The sequence below is a fragment of the Papilio machaon genome, chromosome 16, assembly GCF_912999745.1.
Source record: "Papilio machaon chromosome 16, ilPapMach1.1, whole genome shotgun sequence".
Classification (NCBI taxonomy): Eukaryota; Metazoa; Arthropoda; class Insecta; order Lepidoptera; family Papilionidae; genus Papilio; species Papilio machaon.
The window spans coordinates 5070577-5090593 of record NC_060001.1 but is presented as its reverse complement, the minus strand read 5'-3'; the positions used below and the strand labels follow the sequence as shown (position 1 = coordinate 5090593).

The 20017-nt window shown below is 36.0% G+C and overlaps 1 protein-coding gene across 1 annotated transcript; it reads right to left on the bottom strand.

Moving 5' to 3' along the window:
- Positions 1-2077: 2077 nt before the first annotated feature.
- LOC106711188 (dystroglycan 1) lies at positions 2078-19629 on the bottom strand. Its single transcript, XM_045681517.1, has 18 exons — positions 19450-19629; positions 18000-18146; positions 17547-17714; positions 15009-15173; positions 12514-12633; positions 12220-12384; positions 11812-11937; positions 9875-10132; positions 9199-9348; positions 8353-8673; positions 7131-7273; positions 6825-6965; positions 6377-6728; positions 5810-6037; positions 5226-5396; positions 4670-4911; positions 3692-4068; positions 2078-2932 (listed from the first exon to the last, which is right to left on the bottom strand). The coding sequence occupies exons 1-18, from the start codon at positions 19567-19569 to the stop codon at positions 2646-2648; spliced, it is 3681 nt and encodes a 1226-aa protein (XP_045537473.1). The 5' UTR covers positions 19570-19629; the 3' UTR covers positions 2078-2645.
- Between the last annotated feature and the right edge of the window lie 388 nt (positions 19630-20017).

Here is a 20017-nt window from a genome sequence, read left to right as displayed (position 1 = left end):
TGTATTACTTACTTGTAGCTATCTATTGTTATGTAAACGACTACTGAATTGTAGTGAAACTACTAATTTGTTGTAGATCAACTCTTTGCGAACATTAAAAATGATATAAAAATTATAAATCTTGTTTCTTTGAATTTACGTTTAAATTTAACGAATCACTATTTTTTATATCCTTGAGTTCAATTAATTTAATAAAAAAAAACAAGTAAGCCTATTGATGTAAAGTGATAATGTAAGTTTCTAATGACAAAAGATTTTTTTTTTAGTTTTTGAATTTATTTGTTACATCATAAATATTTTTTAACTTAATTATTACTTATTTCCTTTTATTATTAGCATAGATCGACGCTCCCGTCGAATAATCCTATAATACAGTCTTACCGGGTTCTTGCTTTTCCGTCGAATTCGGCATCTAAAGGTTGTTTTTTTTTTGAAATATTTATCTTAATGTTAATTACGGTGATAAAGTCTTAAACAGATTTTTTTTATTTCTGGTATTTTTCCTTCATAGCACAAAATACGCCCGGAATATATGATGAAATTAAATACAATGAAGCTATAAAAATTAGCTTTGTTTTGGTATATAAAAGATTCTTGTACAATAATTATTGATGATGTAATTAAAGAAATACGGTTTTTTGCTTCTGAAAAATAAGATTTTTCCTATTACGGGGTTATTCAGTGGGGGGCGTCGATATATGACACGATGTTATGACGAGACATTTTTGCGAGGAATAAATAAAACTAAAAATATCACTAGATCATTTTATTAAATTAGAAAACTCATTAATTACATAAATAATGTGCGTTACAATGAATAGTGAATAAAAAATTTGCTGCCAATGAGTAAGTATATCAAATAATAATAAAAAAATGGTTCGGTTCAATAGGACATTAAGTACAACTATTGCCAAATAAAAAAAAACAAAAAAAAAATAGCTGTCCAGTAAAATTATTTATATAACGCTAAAAATATCTATAAATGCAAAAATTCTAAATGAGTATACAAATAGAAAAAAAATACATCCAAATGAAAAGCTACATTTATAATATATAGGTCATTTCGTTCTCTTATAATTAACACAATTTGTTAATTCTTAACTCTATGGTAATAGACAAGTACAAAATGATACCTTATTCTTAAAAAATATCTATTCGTAGCCTAAAACTAAAGTCACTTGTATAAATTACAACATTCATTGTAATTAGGGTTGGGACATATCGACATATTATCGATATCATATCTAATTTTATTTCGTTTGAAAATAATATTAAATATTACGTAATTCATTGTCATTTTATACCATTTCCTTTGTTCATAAAATTTAATATTAGGAATTGTTTTTTTTTAAATTATCAAACATTATTGCTTTTTATCGATAAAATAATTCGATAATATCGATAAAAGTATCGATAATTTATGTCGATATTTACGTTTGTATACCTAATTGTAAAGTCCACACTATATAAAGTCAAAATAACCCATGCATTGTATAGCGTGAAGCCTTTGAAAGTGTGCGAACTTCCATACAACTTACATGTGATAATACATCCACATACAAACACGCACTACTTAAAGTTGGAAGAACTAAGCTAAAGGCTAAAAATGTTACAATTTTCGATATGTATTAATTTTTAACGTTAGTAGATAACAATTTATTCAAACAATGGCACACAATTAGCCAATAATTAGTTAATTGGTCTGCGTGCTGTTAATATTTTAAATCAGGGATCCCCAAACTATTTTGGACAAGTGACCCCCCAATTCCAAAATGAACCGTTACCATAGACCCCCCCTTGGTAAAATTATCTACTTTTAAGATCAATTATTGTTTTTATTATTATTATTAATTCTGACTTAGGTCAATAAAAGACAGAGTGAGAATTAGCAATGCTTTAAGTTTAATAGCGACCCCCAAGGGACCCTTTGGGAATCCCTGTTTTAAATCATCAAAAATGTGTATTAAGTTATCATATAGATCGACCCTTACAAGCATATCATATAAAAAAAACTATTATATGTGCACTCTAACAATAGAGTTATTTTAAGATAAAAAAAAATTAGTTCAATTTATTTGTAAGAGTCTATCTATACAAAATATTTGGTATTCAAACGGTCCGTACTTCTAACTATATTCCTACTTCAACAATAACTATTATAATTATTTCATTGTGAAGTTTCAGTTCTTGTATATTTAAACGACGCGATTTAACTATTTGAAAACTACGCGACATAACTTACGTTGTATAAGAAATTCGTAGTCACAAAATTGTGCACAATTCCTTCCTTTACGATATGAGGTCACCTTAATTCATATAATAAATGCATTCTTAGCTTTCCTTTTAAATTTCATAAGAATAAATGACGAATTACGATTAAAAGTTTACAAATAAATATAAAAAATCAAGTTCAAACGATCTTACACAAATGTAAGGAATAAATCGTTTCTAATTTTCATCAGAGATTGTTTGAATCAAATCTATAAAAGGACCGTATAAATAAAATAGTTATAGCTGAATATCGACTAGGTAAGATGTCTCCGTAGTTAATGAAGCGAACATTAAAATAAACGCGTTTCACATAAGTTTAAATGAAGGTTGAGGAAACCCGATGTTAAGTTGTGAGAGGTAGGCGTGGCGGAGACTTAAGGCGGGACGTAGGGCGGCGGCTTCCTGTAGGTGGGCGTGGCTTTGGGGCGCGGGGGCGTGCGCGAGGCGGCGAAGGGCGGGGGCGGGCGGTAGGGCGCGTCTTCACCCGCCCGGTAGTCGGGCGCGGGCGGAAGCAGAGGCGGCTTCTCCTCGCGCATGATGACAGGACTCTTGTGGACGGGTTCAGAGTCACCTCTCTCCTCCAGCTCGTCCTGGAAGATCACCGGGATGCCTTTCGAGCGGAATGCTTGACGTTCCTCTTCATCTCCGACGCTCATTTTACCTGAAACACAAATACAATTTATTATACAAAAAACCGTTGTGGCATGTCTCATAGTAACACTAACTTTATGAGAATGTAAGGTCATGTCAGTTTCTGTAGTGATTAGCGAAAGGTGAAAGATATTTTTGTGTATTTACAGCAATAAGTAAGTTTATAAAATAAATCTTTTATGCTTCTATCAAATCTGGTGGTAAAATAACGACTTTAAACATTAATTTTGAGAAATATAAACTAAAGGCGTGTTCAAATTCAAAATAAAAAGTAGTACGAAGCAAAAAGCAACTTAAACGTTTAACCAATTAATGTAAAAATATCACCTTCAGATTTGTATCAGGCAAGCGCCTCGTCTACTGTTAATATTATAATTACATATAGATTTACCAACACAGTAAAAACATAAATCGATAAATTAATGAAAAAATTCGTAAGTAACTAGAAATAATTTAATTTATTTTAAAACTTCTAGTAAGTATAGAAGATAATTTTATTATGGACTAGCTGTCGTCCGCGACTCTGTCCGCGCGGCATAAAAAAAAAACTTAAGTTAATAAGTAGTCTAAGTGTTCTTCCGGACTATGTTCTACATCTGTGCCAAATTTAATCAAGATCTGTTCACCCGTTCAGGAGATACCTTCAAACAAACATCCATCTAAACATTCGCATATATATTATTAGTAAGATTTTAATGAGAGAAATATATACTTGTGTTTATTTAGTGGAAAATAGCTTAAATTAAAATAAATGTGAGTCTATTCTGACCTGTACGTCTTCGTTTGTAGAGTACGCAGGCGATGACACCAGCAACAAGAATCATACATACAATAACTACAGCTGGAATTACGAATGTCACCAAATAATCTGAGTACTCCGGATCTGCATTACTGGCTTTGTTCTGTAAGTTGGTACCAGTATTAATTGGTCCCAGCCCGCCCTTCGACATCTTAGTATTCTGTTCTGCACAGAGGCCTTGTGATATTAGTCGGATGGACATAACGTTGAAATCTTTGTCAAATATTGTATCGACTCTCTCTCGAAGGTTGCCGCCATTAGAACCTCTCTCGTCTACTATTATCATGTTACGTAATTCCTCGATTTCTTTCTTAGGACATCTGTCCATTGGTAAACTGGTGTTATACCTGAAAAAAAAACACATTACGTAAAGCAATTGTCAGTATTCCTAGAATTTTTATTTTATTAGCTAGTGGAAAATGTGAAAAAATACAAAAATATGTATCCGCCATTTTAGTGGGCATTTAGGATGTTTTATTGTACTTTAATAGTCAAGCTCATTCATTTGATGTCCATGTTGGGATTGTGAAAAAATATAACGTCACCCATTTTGTAATAGCGGCCATTTTGGATTTAACGTAATATTCCATATTCTACTTGTCAAGCCTTTTTATATCCACGTTGAAGTGCCAAATTAAATTTAGTATTATATAATAAGGTAGTTACTATATTTTAAGCCAAACTAAACTTTTCAAGACTTGACTTGACTTTTTTAAGAAACTAGATTTTACCCGCGACTTCGTCCGCGCGGAATAAAAAAAATGCACACAAGATTTTTCAGCTAATTCAGTTCGACCAATCTTGAGTTATAAATAGTGTAACTAACACGACTTTCTTTTATATATATAGATAGATTAGTAGCTGGACTATATCTATAGCAGTGTTGTGAAGGTAGAGAAGCTTTAGGCGCTAGTGGAAACAGAGTTTTATATCTGATGCGATAGTTACCATACGATGGTGGTGGGGTTGTCGGTGATGGCATGCACCCGGATGTTGTCGGTGTGGTGCTGGTGGAAGAGGTTGGCGAGGCGCTCGACCAGACGTCGCTTGTTGCGGGCGCTGGTGGCGAGTGAGGAGTACGGGTTGTCCAGCGTCATGTGGAACTCCACAGTGGGCCGGATGGTGGGCGCCTTCACTACTTCCACTATCAGACTGTCGTAAGCGCTCTTCTTGCTAGAGTCTTCCGCGATCTGAGAACATTACAAAATACAATCAATTTTTTTAACAATGGTATTATGAAATGTGCTATGAAGCAATTCTTCCTTTCGTTTCACAAGTGTGCGTGTTAATTTTAGTCTCTCTCCTTTCCTTGTATGGATAAAATGGGAAGAAGAATTGTAATTGACGAGGGACGGGACTTATAAGTAGGTGAAATACGTGCACGTCCCCTCTGTCTATTAAGAGAAGCAGCTCATCGAGAACTAGTCAAAGATGGCTATGGGCACTTCATTTTTTTTTAACGAAATCTATCTTTTTTTTAAACAAAGTATTAAAAGTTACTAACGAGCTGGTAGTGCACGGTGCCCTCGTCGTCGGCGGCGGGGAGGCCGTAGAACTCCTGGTTGCGGGGATCAAACTGCAACCAATGAGTCGGCGCCAGCTCCGAGCGGTCAGCGCGTCTCAGTGACAGCGCCAGGTTGCGGGTACCACCATCCTCCGGGTCGAAGAACGTATCCTGTTACAACCAATTAAAATACATTAGCAAAAGGTACATTCGAAATATTTAATTATTATATCGAATATATTCTTATGTATGCATTTTTATATACTCGGGGCTCGTAATGGTAAAAAGAGTGTATAGTTGGTAGACAAAGAGGAGGTTTTCAAAAACCGACCGAGTCAGATAAATCGCGTTTTTATCTTACTAATATTATAAATACTATTGTTTCGATAAATGGATGGATGGATGAATGTTTGTTAAAAGATATCTCCAAAACGGCTATAGTGATCTGGCTGAAATTTGGTATAATAGAACATAGTTTAGGAAAACACATAAGGTACTAATAAAGTTTATTTTTTTATTCCGAACAGAGTCGCGGGTAACTTTAGTAGATCCAGTGAAGTCATAAATTGTTTACTATGTATTACCTCTGGTACTTTATATACGAGCAGATGTCCGACAGTGGCGGTGAGATGGTCGACCTGGTTGCGTGTGACAGGCGGGTAGGTGTCGTGCGGGCGAGGCTGGGCGGGCGCGCACCGCCCCGCCCCCGGCCCCGCCCCCGCCCAGCGCACGCGCACCGCCCCCAGCTCCGGCGACATCGCCCGCACCAGCGCCGCAGACGGCGCGCCCGCCTCCGTCTCTGACTCCATTATCTACAGTTGTCAAAACATCTTCAAAATATTGTGTTCTTTTTTCTTAACAATAAATTTATTCGCGGGATATGCAATCTTACTAATATTACAAATGCGAATGTATGAATGTATAGATGGATGGATGGATGAAAAGATGTTTGTTAGAAGGTACAAAACGGCTCAATGGATCTCATTGAAATTTGGAATGGATATAGAAAATAATCTGAAAGAACACGTAGTCGCGAGCAACAGCTACTAAGAAATATGACATATTATTTATGACACATTGATAATGACGCAAATTTTCTCTTTCTACTACAAGGGTAAAGTGTAACTATCTAATAAACAATAGTGTATTACCTTCATGAGCCTCTTGATGTCATCCATGGGACACGAGGGATCTTTAGGCAGGGTGTCATTGGTCCAGACGTACTCGCAGAGGTCTCCGGTGACAGTCGCATTGAGGACAGTCAGATGGTCCATATCCGTGTCCCTGAAGAGATTGACGATACCCTCCAGCGCTCGTATCTGCCAGTCGATGGCGTTCGTGTATTTCTTCAGCAGTTTGAACTGCATGATGAACTGGTGATTGATGGTCCTACCACCTCTGTGCTGCTGGACTGTGATGTCTAATGGACCTCTCGCGACCAAACCCTCGCTGTCTTGAGCCTCAACTCTGAAGTTCCATCTGGATACGTGGGATTCTAAAGGTCTGAAAGAATGGAATTAATTTTAGAGTACATTCACTTTTTTTTAAATTTCACGCTGATGAAGTCGCAGGCATCTATTAGTTTAAAAACAAACTTACAATCCGTAGACCTCCCTCTTGGCCGGTATGAACTGTATCCAGGAGTTGGGGGACAGCGGCACATTGTCAGAGTCGTACATCGTAAATGTCAGGTTGCTGCCCTCCTCCGGGTCAGAGAACAGATCCGCCGGGATTATGTATCTGCAATCACAATAACTTGAAGATCAGAAAAAAAGGTCCATCAGAATTTATTAAGTAACATGTACCTAAATTTTTTTTTCCTTGAATAAATAAGATAGACCTTTCGTATATAACTTAAAAAAAAAGGTTAAGTTTTTAGTGTACATTTTTCCTATGAGAACACACCTGAAAGCCTTGCCTGCGGTGATGGCGAGCTTCTTCATGTGGTAGCGCAGTGCCGGCGGCTGGTTGGGGGGCATGGGGAAGGTGACAGTCTCAGTGGTGCGCCCCACTATTGTGCTGCTGCGCTCTGACGACAGCGGCAACTCCTGCACGTGGGACAACAACCATGAAGAAACAATTACGTTATTGTCAACGTTGATTATTTTAAATTGAATTGAAAATTATCTGCGTGCCGGAGTCCTAATTTTAATCCTCTTTTCGTACCCAACCTTTTCTTATTAGGAAACTATGGGAAGGAGAAGTGGATTTGGAGGAAGAGGGGACGCATAGGAAAGGGAAATATCCTCTTTCTGTGCGTCCTCTTCCCTGTTAACTAGAAGCATGCAACGCATCTGTAATTGCGGATGTCTGTGGGCAGCGGTCGCTTCGTTATTTCAGCGGATTTAGGTAACCGTATGCTCGTTTGCCATCTTTTTACATAAAAAAACTTGATTGTTTGAACTCAAAAACCTTCTAATTGTCTTGTTTCATGATATATTACTCTTAAGATTTAGTAAATACTATCTTTTACCCGCGACTCCGTCTGCGCGGAATAAAAAAATAGAAAACGGGGTAAAAATTATCCTATGTCCGTTTCCTGGTTCTAAGCTACCTGCCCACCAATTTTCAGTCAAACCGATTCAGCCCTTCTTGAGTTATAAATAGTGTAACTAACACGACTTTCTTTTATATATATAGATAAGCCACATCCATAGATAGTAATAAATTGAAGTAAAATCATCATCATACAATAATTTACGTTACGTCCGTGCTTTTGCCAAAGAAAGATTGAAATGTTTTTGCAGAGGTATAATACATCTTGCAAAGATATTAAAAGTAGATTTTATACAGAATATATAAATTGCAGTCCCACCTTAACCCACTTAAAAGACAAACTCTATACTACATTTTAATACGTACAATATACATTAAAGTCAAATTCGAACTCAAAACTTTTTTGAGCACAAAGGACACCTTAATCTTCGTCACTTATGTATACATACAAGTTCCTTTTTCCCCAATATTACTGTATTATTAGAATTGTTAGATATGAAATTATCACCCGATGAATAAACACCTTGTAAAAGTCTAACTAAATGATCGTGATACACGCTGTGATTTAGTAATAGAAAACTTTATACTTACTAAAAAATAAATATAAATATTTTGTGTGAAAATTGATAACCTGTTTTGTAACCTCCTGTAGAGTGGTTTCCGGTAGGGGCGTGGTTGTGGGCGGGGTCGTAATTATGAGGGGCGTGGTCGTAGGCGGTGTGGTGGACGGCGGGGCGGTCGTGGTCGGCGCCGGCGTCGTCGTTGTCGTCGTGGTGGTTGTAGTGGTGGTAGTCGTGGTGGACTGCGTGGTGGAGACAGTTGTCGGCGTGGTGGTCTCGCTGGGGGCGAAGTCGGTGGGTGACGGCGAAGGTGACGTCACCGATGTCGGCGTGGTCGGCGTTTCCGAGGAGGGCGGCGGCAGTTCGTTTGACGCTCGTATTATTACAGTTTGCTGAAAGTGCCATGCGGACGCTCACACAACGTGACGTGAACGATGATACGTTAAGACAACTGCTTTTGATACTTTCATCTAAATTGATGCCAAAAAGTCATTTAATTTTTACTACTGGAATACATTTTGACTATTATTTTGATTTTGAACATTACGAAGAATATTGAGAAATATCTGATAATTCTTGTAAACAATTTGATAGAGAGACAATATGAATAATTTGTTGATATAATATTAAACATGTGAAAATTGCGATCTTCCTAATTTATTTCTACTTGGCTAGATAAGCTAAGCTTTAATAGCAGAAATTCGTTATGATGAAAACATTTTTTATTCCGTATGTATAAAATAAAATGCTAAAGTTGTCTTTACGTATATCGGGTAAGTTAGATAATGTATTTACAAATTACAATGCGTGACATTAGGTAGGTGACTACACTACCCCGATCCAGTTCCACACGAGACAAATGTTAGTGTTTACATACACACGTGATTGGTTGAAAGTCAAAGCGGAAATGTACGTACCATTTCTGGTTCTGTAGTAGTAGACGCATCTTCAGGTGATATGATGACAGGCGAGTGGAGGAACTTACGAGCTTCCTCAAGTCCTAGATCCACCTTATTTACTTCGCTTGATTCCGATACCGCCTCTGTATATGGTGTTATTTTCACTACCTAAATAAAAATATAATATCTTTATATAAGTGTTAACAAAATAGTATATACTAAATTGCATGCTTATGTAAAAGTATATAATAAAGTCTAGCAGACTTCGTGCTGTAGTGATGTAACACAAAAATGTAGTTTCTCTGATGGTAATCAACAGTTAAAAAACTTCTCTAAAATTCATGCTTTAATCTATTCTAATACAAACAACGATCATAATTACGTTTAAAAATAACACATTTATTATAAGATTAAATATGTATTTGAAATTAATCAGTAATAATATAAATAAGTAACACATAAATAACAAATTAATAAAATAATAATCGAGATAATGATATACATAAATATTGTAAAATGATATAATATTTGATGTCCGGAAGCGATACAACGACGTAGAAGACAATGCATCATAAATACGAAGAAAGAGAAAGTGAAATACCAAGAAAGAGACACAAGGTAAAGATGTTACAAACAAACGACAACAACCATGCAACAATGATTGAACACAAAGCAGGAGCGGGTTACGACAAACCTCTGTTGTGTACGTATTAGTGGTGACGGGCTCGGGGGTGGTTTCCTCTGTGGCGGCTGCAGTGGTGGGTTCGGTTGTAGTGTCGGGGGTTGGTTGCGGGAGGGGGAGAGGCAGGGGGACAGGTTGTGGTTGTGGTGGGGGTGGGGGTGGTTCCCGCGGCGCGAGTTCTGTTGCGGGCTGGGTCTGAAAGATGTGTGTGGTGGTGTGTGGCGCGCGCCAGCTGTCGCCGTGGTGGTGGCGGTGCGCGTGCGCCGGGGGCTGCGCCGCGACACACACTGCGTTAGTACTGCAGCCCGCTTTTACGTATCTCCTACCTCTACCTCGCGCTATGTCTGTGGTTATTGCTATATCGAAATAACTACGGACATGCCTTTATGAAAAAAAAAAAAAAAAAACAAAGATTTTATACTATTATTTCATCTTAGTTACTGTTGCCAGTTTTATTTTTTCGCCTAATTCTTTGAATTGACGGGTAATTTTTAACAGCGGCATTATAGCTGGCGCCTGTTATGTACACTCTTATTGTTTACCGAGGTACAACCCTTGTTTTTATTTGATAATTTTTACATATAGTGCAAAAATTTAGATTTAATGTGTCAAAATCAAATCGAATTTACTGTCAAAAAAAATTTTTGCAACCAAAAATGTAGCTTTATTATTTAAAAACTAATCAAAACAATAGATAGTGTTTATAATGTATCAAAGGCATGTCCTTTTTAAATCAATATAAAACCGATTGCGGACAAACATTGCATTGGTTAGTTCTTTACAATAGTGCGATGTAAAAGCTCTTTAAGCGAATTTTGTGAAATAACCACACACAAAGCCTTTAAAATGTATTTTAAAATTAATGTAATGAAATAGAAAGATGTAAAAGTTATATGAGATGATATGAGTGTAAAGATATACTGATATAGTGGGAGAGTAAAGGGTATAAAAGGTTAGAAAGACAATTTTCTAGACGCTGCAACCACATATATTAAAAAGATAAACCCTCACACAAAAGACACAGTGATTGCAGAATATCATTCAACATTCCATGCCGTGGTCGTTGTGGTGCAAGTCCATTCCATTACTGTTCAAAGGGACGCACGATTTTAGAATTCCTAATACCAGTCAACACTTTGTATTCAGATATATTTTTCCTGAATGTTTATATTGATAACATACCGTGCATCCCTAATTTCAATATCATTATTCATTGGAAACCATTTTTATATTAAAAATCTAAAAGCAATTAAGGAATTTTCTACACTCGTAGTAATTAAAAATTTAACGTAAATAATTGAGGATGGTAATGAATATGACATGACATTCCAATGAATAAATGTAATGATGGAATGGTGTGACAATCATGACATGACATGACAAGAAAATGATGAAAATATAACATGTGATCGACCTACGTCTATTTCTTAATCATTGCTTTAAAATGATTTGTTATTCAATATATTATTAATCTAATCTTCTCTAGAAGTTATAAATGCAGACATTTTTAGAGATTCATATTTATGCTATAGACAACCAAATATTATTTTTGGCTGATAAACGTCACAATAACATCTAGGAAATAACATCAGATGTTTGTTTTAAACATATGAAGATGGAACTTTGGCACTTTATAGAATAATTAAGTTTAGTTAAGTTTATTTTACTACTCGAAAAAAATGTATAAAAACATAGAGATATCCATTAATTTAATGTTGCAATAAAAATGTCAATCACTAAAACATATTAAATATTCCAAACTTTCAAAATTTCAGAAATTTGAAATAAATGTTTGATAATTCAATCATTATACTAGAATGATTGGTAATAATTTTGTATGTTGGCAACACTTATGAACAAACCATAGACAATGAATAATATAGAGGTGGGTGTCACAGGTCAGCTCGGACGAATCCAGAGACATAGAAAATATAGAGGAGGTAACTCACCGGCTCTGAAAGCGAGTCAATGGGGAAGTCTTCGTCGTCATCATCGTCGTCATAGTCGCCGCTGTAGTCAGCGCCGTCGTCCTCACCATCGTATGTATCGTACGCTCCAGAACCGTCTATAGATGACTGTACAACAAACAAACACATTGTACTTTATTCTTTACCGGTTTGTAGCGAGACGTCTGACATAGATAGCAAGCAAATATTACTGAAGCAGACAAGGAACCTGATTGAAACATTCACACCCGTACCACAGAGGGCAAAGCAGATAATATGGACTTCCATTTGGCACAATTTGAGTACAGTTTAATATCGCTTTTTTTTAGTCACCAATTCGGGTCAATCGTGGAGTTGCGGAAATCGAGACCTTACAACTAACTTGGTTGATGTTGCTAGTTATGAACTCACCTGTCTCTTAGGTCGCACTACAGGCTTGGTGGGGCGCACTGAGAGCAGCCGCCAGCCGAGCACGGGCAGGCGCAGCAAGTGCGCCAGCGTACCATCGCGCGCCTGCTCGCGCAGCCCGCCCACCAGCACCTTGTGCCGCGACCACAACTTGTCGCTACAACCCACCTGTAACACCAATCATTTATTAAAATATAAAACTCACTACTTAATAAGTAGCTAGTAATATTTTGGAATCTAGTTGTTATATTGTATAATTTTTAAATAATTTATTTATCTTGTTTGGTGTTGACTCACATTCAAATAGATGGCTGTGGCGGCGTCGCTGCGCTTGCGCTGTGTGGTGCCCGCGCCGCTCATCAGAACAGCGTGACCACGCACCGATTCCGCTTTGTATGGCTCCATTGAGAACTCGTCCTGAAACCGAAACCCACACATAAAAAAAAAGAAAAAAAATCGTCGTTTTAGACCCCTTTTTCACTAGCGCAGCTAGCCATTTAATGGAAGATGGCTCTTAGAGAGTTAGACCTAACTCAAGTAACACGTTATGACATCGATATTGCATAGTGTTATTTTCCTTCCTAACTTTAAGTGTTTTGATTTGCTGTTAAATAACTTTTCATAATATAACTATTATTTTTAGCTCTGCTAATATTATCTACATAAAGTAAAAGGCTTTTCTTTGCTATGTAAATGAGCTTTAATTATGCATCCGTATATGCACGTAAATTATCCACATTCCAGACTAACTAACAAAGCTTGTAAACACATTTCAGCCTGAGAGACCTAACACTACCCTTGTTTTTGACTTGATTAAGCTTTTAATCCGAACGAAACGTGAAATAAGATACGAGAGGGGTATAATCCCAGTGCTGCGTCTACGAAGGGGTTGACGTTTGTAAAGAAAACAAACATATTCACGTCTTATTAACATCGGTTCGTCTTGTTTTTTAATATACTTTCACGAATTTTAATGTCGCCTACCATTGGTTTCTGGTAACAGAATCCTCGTATAAAACATATCGTCATCCCTGTCATTATCTTTCACATGTTATAAATGAAGATTATGCTCTTAGAAACCCACGGTAAGATTTTTACGTGCGAAAATTAACTCTAAGCAAATGACGTATTGCTTGAGTTCTTACTATAAATTCTTATTTTTCCAACTAATGATTAATTTAATTGTAAGAATTAAACTAATATTTCTATAGCTTGTCACTTATCTGACAAACTACGAATGTCTTTAAACCGCAAACTTTTAATTTTAATCGATAGTAATAATACATGTAAATCTATCTTTTTAACCTTTTGTCTTCAAAAACGTAATAACGAAATACAGTAATTCGTAATATGACTTTTAGAAACACGAATGACTTTGTTTAAATCAAGAAAAATGTAAATTATTCAGTATTCAAGCACGTTCTTGATTAACTTTTACATAGAAACCGATGTGATATTAACCAGCCGGTGGTGTGTTTTATTGCAGAGCTGAGATCGTATCGTTAAAACCTTGGGGCTCGCAATAAAATGGAATAAGCATGTAAAAAAACTCAGACCGACAACATCTCTGATATGTACATATTTCAATAACTTGTGGATTATAGAGATATGACTGGATGTGCGAAAAGTATTTACTACATAAAGTATTTATAAAGTAAATTTAATATTATTGCAGACTTCAAGAACTTTAAAGGCTCGAAGTTATGTGATTAATAAGTAAATACGTAAGACAATGAGTTCCTTTATATTTATGTATTTCAAATAAAAATGTAATAAATTAAAGGGTTATTGTTAACTGGTCAGGTTCTAAAGGTACTATAACTACAGTATAATTCTTAAATATTTGCTAATTTGTATCTTGTCGTCCGTTTTTTGGAACTCTCGATATCTGATCAATCGTTTGATCTTTGTCACGTTACTGTACTAGAAAACTTAACGTATAGGGCTCCTAGCTTTCCAAGTGAAAACATTAGATGAGAATTCAACTGCAAACTTGAACAGTCACATTGTAACATGCAGACGTCATTTGGTATAATCCGTTCAAAGCCCACGCTCTGATTGGCCGGCCTACTTAACGGTTTCTCTGCCGTCGGTTAATTCACTTACAGTGAGTTTCTGAGACCACCATATCTGTATAAAATATATCGTCAACCCTGTCATTAACTTTGAAAAAAAAAGCAGAGATAACAAAATGTTTTAAAGAGATTTGGTCTCAGAAACCCAGGATTAATGCTCTCATTTTTGTTATACTGTCCCTAATGACTTGACTAAGTACGTGAAATTTATAATTTAGTCTTTGTATCATTCTTCAACTAAGGGACATTTAGTCACGAGGGTTTGATACCCAATTAGCTTTTAACTTCAACTTTAAAGAACTTTCCACTGAAATGTATTTCCGTAGTATCTTGCAGCCTAAGAAGCTCTACCTATTTTGAAATTAGTATATCTTTCTTGGATACGATCAGTTAGAGTTTATAGCAGCGTTTTTCAAAGTGTGCCCGGAGGTCCACGAAAAAAGGTACCCATCATAAATTAAAAAATACTAAAGGGGTTATCCTTACAGTTCCAGAAGAAGAACCCATCACAAGATTTATATTACATATCTATAAAAATTTAGGACACGAACTGAACGAAGGACTCAAGATAAAATGACAAATTCTGGGGCCTTGAATAATAAAACCTAGAATATAGGGTACCGTCAAATACTTCGCTTCCCATAAGTTTTCCGTAATCAAAAAAGTTTGAGAAGCGCTGGCCTAAAGGATTTTTTTTGTTTGAGTAGTTTTACGTACCCCGTCGAGAGCCATAAAAGCGGCGAGATCCATGAGCGCACGAATGCGGTGTCGCGGCGGGATGCGGTGGAAGGCGCCGTCGACCAGGATGACCAGCACCAGCCGGTTCTCATCGTGACGGCACCAACCGTATTTAGATTGCGGCTTCTCATTTGATTCTTTCACCTGTAAGATGTAATTAAATTCTTAAAACGATTACGATAAATCACTGACAAACAAAAATACATAAATTACTGGCATGTAAAGAAATTTTGTTTAGCAAATGATACTATCATCTACAGTCAAACCTGGATAAGCGAGAGTCCAAGGGAGTGCGATATTTCGATGGGTCCTATGTATATGTAATAGTACATATGCGGTCTATTTTATTTTATGGTTGAAACTTTGAAAGCCTGTCCTGAAAAGTTGTCAATTTGTCCCTTATTCATAGGCTATCAATTTATCTCGCTTATGGAGGTCGTTCGTTGGTACTGTAAAATGACTCTCGCTCAAAGAAGTTTCTCGCTTATTAGTCCTCTTTCCCTTCCCACCCTTTTCCTATTAGGAAATGATGGGGAGAGGTAGTGTATTTGGCGGAAGAGGGGACGCATAGGAGGGGGAAATATCCTCTTTCTGGACGTTCTCTTCTCCATTGATTAAAGGTAAGCAAAGTATCTACATTTGTGGACATCTATGGGCAACGGTCGCTTCGCTATTTCGGCGAATTCAGGTGGCCGTTTGCTCGTTTGTCACCTTTTGATATAAAAACAAATGTATTCTGATTAACAAACACTAATAATAAAACAAAATCTGTAACAATGATATTTTGTGGCAAATTTTACTTCAAATAATCGTTTACATCACGATAAGCTTGCGAATAGCCTAAGCGTATTGCAATTAGTCGTAATGGCGGATAAATGGACAATAACAGAGCTTTATGTCTGTAATCTTAATGATATAAACGTTGTCGGCGTCCGTCCTTCATTCATAGTCTGAGACACTCAAATGTTTTATTACGAAGAGTTGTAATCTAACCATAGGTTTCTGAGAGTAAAATCCCCGTTTAAAATATATTGTTATCTCTGATTTGTCAAAGAGACTTTGGTTTCAGAAACCAACGGTAAATGCACTAGAGTTATAAATAGATTTAACTAATTTTCAAAATAAGAAAGAAAAGCTTACAATTTTTTTTATATTCCATAAGACAAACATTAAGTCACACCCGTACTCTAGAGGGGTAGGCAGATGGGACCGATGGACTTTAACGCGTTCCTCTAGATGTATTAAATAATAGCTTTCGCTCGCGACTCCATCCGCGCGGAATAAAAAAAAAACATAATAAGTAGCCTATGTGTTCTCCCAGAGTATGTTCTATATCTGTACCAAATATCAGCGAGATCCGTTGTGTCGTTTCAGAGATACCATCAAACAAACATCCATCCATCCATTTAAACTTTCCCGTTTATAATATTAGTAAGATGACGAATAAAACATAGCCGACGTTAATATTTAACGGAATACTAACTGTAGGGTATTAAAATAATTAAAGCTAAAAAAAAAATTAAAAAGTAGTACAGATAGAGCATTAATTATGATGTAATTAAAAAATTCAAAAACGAAATACCTCATTAGCCTCTCTTCTTTGTATAAAGTAAGCACAATAGTTTTTTGTGCCGTGAACGAAAATTTTGTCCGAACAGCGATAAAATTTACCGTTATTATTCACTAATGAGTGAAGCGCTTTTTTGATGAGATATTACAAATTAAAACAAGAATGTTCTTCATTTAAAAAGAAAAATAAAAAACAAAATTGATTCAGTTTAAACATTTTGATTAGACTCCTATATTTAACGTTGTTGTAGTCTCTACAGTTCGAAGTTTGCATAACTGTGAAGTTCCACTGACGAAATACTACTTGTATTTCGGCAGTAGAACTTCAAATACATATTGTTATTACATAAGTTAGTTCGACAATGAAAATTAACGTTAAAACCCATCATAGGATAGTTGATATATTTATCGTTGTGATGTGTTCGCACTGCAACGACAGTAATGCCATTTGTTGGCTGAGATCGGTTCGCGTCGCGGCTTAAGGGATTACCGAGCTTGTGCAGCGCTCGCCTAATGGCCGGACCCATCACTTACATAAATGTCTCCCCTACTCAATGCCTATAGTTATTATAGTAAGGGTGACAAATGATATATATAACTGTTAAACTACGTATCTGTGTAAAATACCCGCATTATTTTGAAATAATGGCGGAATACATTTCAATAGATCAAAACACGTAATGCATTTTATGCAGTGATCTCTTACAAGTTGATTAGAAAAAAAAAACAAAAGCATCCGTTCTTTTTGAAGATCATTTTTGTAGAAGTAGTAAGTTCCCTTGTCGGTCGAAAACCTTAAGATATGACACACAACGATGAACAAAAAAAACCATTGCACATCCTAAATTTGTTTCTAATTAGAATCCTCGAGTACATGAGAATAGGTATAAGGTTCAAGTTAACTTAAAAGTGTTAGTTTGTCATATTAGATGTGTATTTAGTCCGTACCTCTATAGTGAAGTAGTCAGTGGCGGTAAGTCCACGCGTGTGGCCGTGCGCTACAACTGCGAGCGCGTGCGCACCGAGCTGCGCACGCTGGGGCAGCCCGCTGAGCAGGCCGTGCCGCGAGTCCACGGCCAGCCAGCTGGGCGTCTGACGAGACGACTTGCTGTATACCTGCATTACGTATATACAAATATATTAACAAATCTAAAAGATAAAATACTGAAATTCCTGAAGCAATTTTACTAAACTAAATAAAGACTTAACACATAATCATGTGTAAGTATCGACTAATTTTGGTAATCCCTAGTAGTTCGCTACTTCGCAGTTAAATAACCACGAGGAAAGGATAGGCCCGAAATTAGTAGTAGACTTCGCGCAAGTTTTAATTTCAAAGATTATTACAAAATAAATTATGCATTTGTTATTAAGAAAACACGATATAAAATATATAAGTACCTTGTAAGCTACTACGTCACCGGAGAAAGCTTCTTTGGGTATCTCCATACGGAACAAATGCCCCACGTAGGCCGATGTGTCGGGAACACCCCATAATCTTCTTAGGCCATTTTTTGCTATTTCTGAATGGTTCGCTGTTAGTTCAACCTTGTAAAGAAAAAAGAAAAATTTACTTAAATTAATGTAGACAATTTTTTTTTGTATTATCTTTTGGTTCTTTCTATAAAGGTTAGTTTCATGTGTAAATACCTGATATTAGAATGTATTAGGAAGTTATGTATCGTATTCAAACATATTTTAAGTAAATACTGATAAGGGTTATATAATAGAATAGTTGCCTTCAATTTTTGATTTAATTCGTCACCTCATTTCTTCTAATATTTAGTGCAACGTATCTTCAAAATCCTAATAAATTATGTAACAGAATAAAAATTTCCAAATAAAAAATAAGTATTTAGTTCGCTCGTTAGTAAAATATAAAAATACATTTACCTTCCAAACATCTAAATATGTTCGGTATGAAAAAGCTTTCAGCGAAAAATTGTATAAGGAGCGAAAAAAATCTCGGTAAATCGCGAGAGCTGAAGTTGAGTGCTAACGAATCCTCACGACTGGTATACGATAATATTGTTACCTGACATATTGTAGGATTTTACGAGTTGTATACGTCGTTTTGGACCGTCTTCGAGTTTTCTTAATATTTACCTAAGAGGTTTATGCAGTGACATTTTATTTATAATTTTTTATTTGAATTAATTGACAAGCATGTTAAAATACAATAAAAAAAACTTCTAATCTGACGACAGTCTTTGAACATAATGAAAAATTACAGAATTACACACAAGATCTTGAAAATTGTTAAAATTACTTCATAACATTTAATATTGTAACTAAATGTATAACGATGGTATAAAGTTTATCCGTTAAACCAGGAGTACCGTCAACTTGCGTATCCTGAATAGAAAATTGTAGAGCTCTCCGTACATTTATTTATGCGCAGTACAGTGTATTGCACGTTTACAAAGCTCTCGCACAGTTCACTCTAGCCCAGTTCACTACACCGTGCCCGATTGTTTCGGGCAAATACTGTAACTGTAGTATAGTCATATCTATGCGTAAAATTCATCCAAATACATTGATTGAAACAACTTCATAAACTTATAGACCTCATGTATGGTAAAGGGCTAAAAGAAAGTAATTTGCTTCCTACAATGTCTATTTTCATCACTCATGCTTGTAGTGATCCACGGAGAAATTTTCAAGACAGAATTTTTTCCCGAATCTTATTTGGATAGCGTATATTCTAAACACTAATATACACAACATAAGATATACTCCGAACTTTATCACGATTTTGAAATTAGGTTTTTAACCATTTTTATTGAAAATTGACACAAATTAAAAAAATTTGGCAACATCCTTAATATTTGGTATATAATAAAGTGGGTACCTGGAACTCGTCATTGCTATCAAAATCGAAATCGTCATCGTTGCGTGAGATGGCCAGGGGGCACAGCACCAAAAGCAAGAACGCCAGCAGGGCGCAGCCCGAGCACCGCGCGCGCGTCATCTCCGCCTGGTCCACGACTGAACCTTGCGCCGCGGTGACCTCATAAACACGGCCCGATCATCTGTTGATTAATTCACACATCTCAGTAACAATAATACTATAGTGTTAGTAAACATTCAACAAATATTGCTATTGTTACAGGTCAAACAATTGTTCTATAGCATTAGTAACTTGTTAGGAATAATATTATTAAGAGTTTACAGTAAATTTTATTCATATCTGTAAAATACACATGCAGCTTTGGGAATATTGTTTTACTAGAACTCCATTGTTAGACCTTTATTCTCTTTAGCAAAAGCGAAATTACAATATGTATACAAGTATCGTATACAAGTAATACAGTATACATAGGTAACATATAGTATTATATACAAGTATTGCAGCAGACAAAATCTATGATTATTAATTGGAATTGTTGAGTTAAAAGAAAATATCATGTTAGTATAAT

Excerpts from the sequence above, each read along its gene's own strand:
- LOC106711188 (XM_045681517.1), bottom strand. The coding sequence starts at position 19,569 with ATGACGCGCGCGCGGTGCTCGGGCTGCGCCCTGCTGGCGTTCTTGCTT. Across the intron at positions 7,274-8,352 it reads TACAGGAGGTTACAAAACAG|GAGTTGCCGCTGTCGTCAGA; the intron begins GTTATCAATTTT and ends TCCCACGTGCAG. Across the intron at positions 2,933-3,691 it reads CTACAAACGAAGACGTACAG|GTAAAATGAGCGTCGGAGAT; the intron begins GTCAGAATAGAC and ends TTTGTGTTTCAG.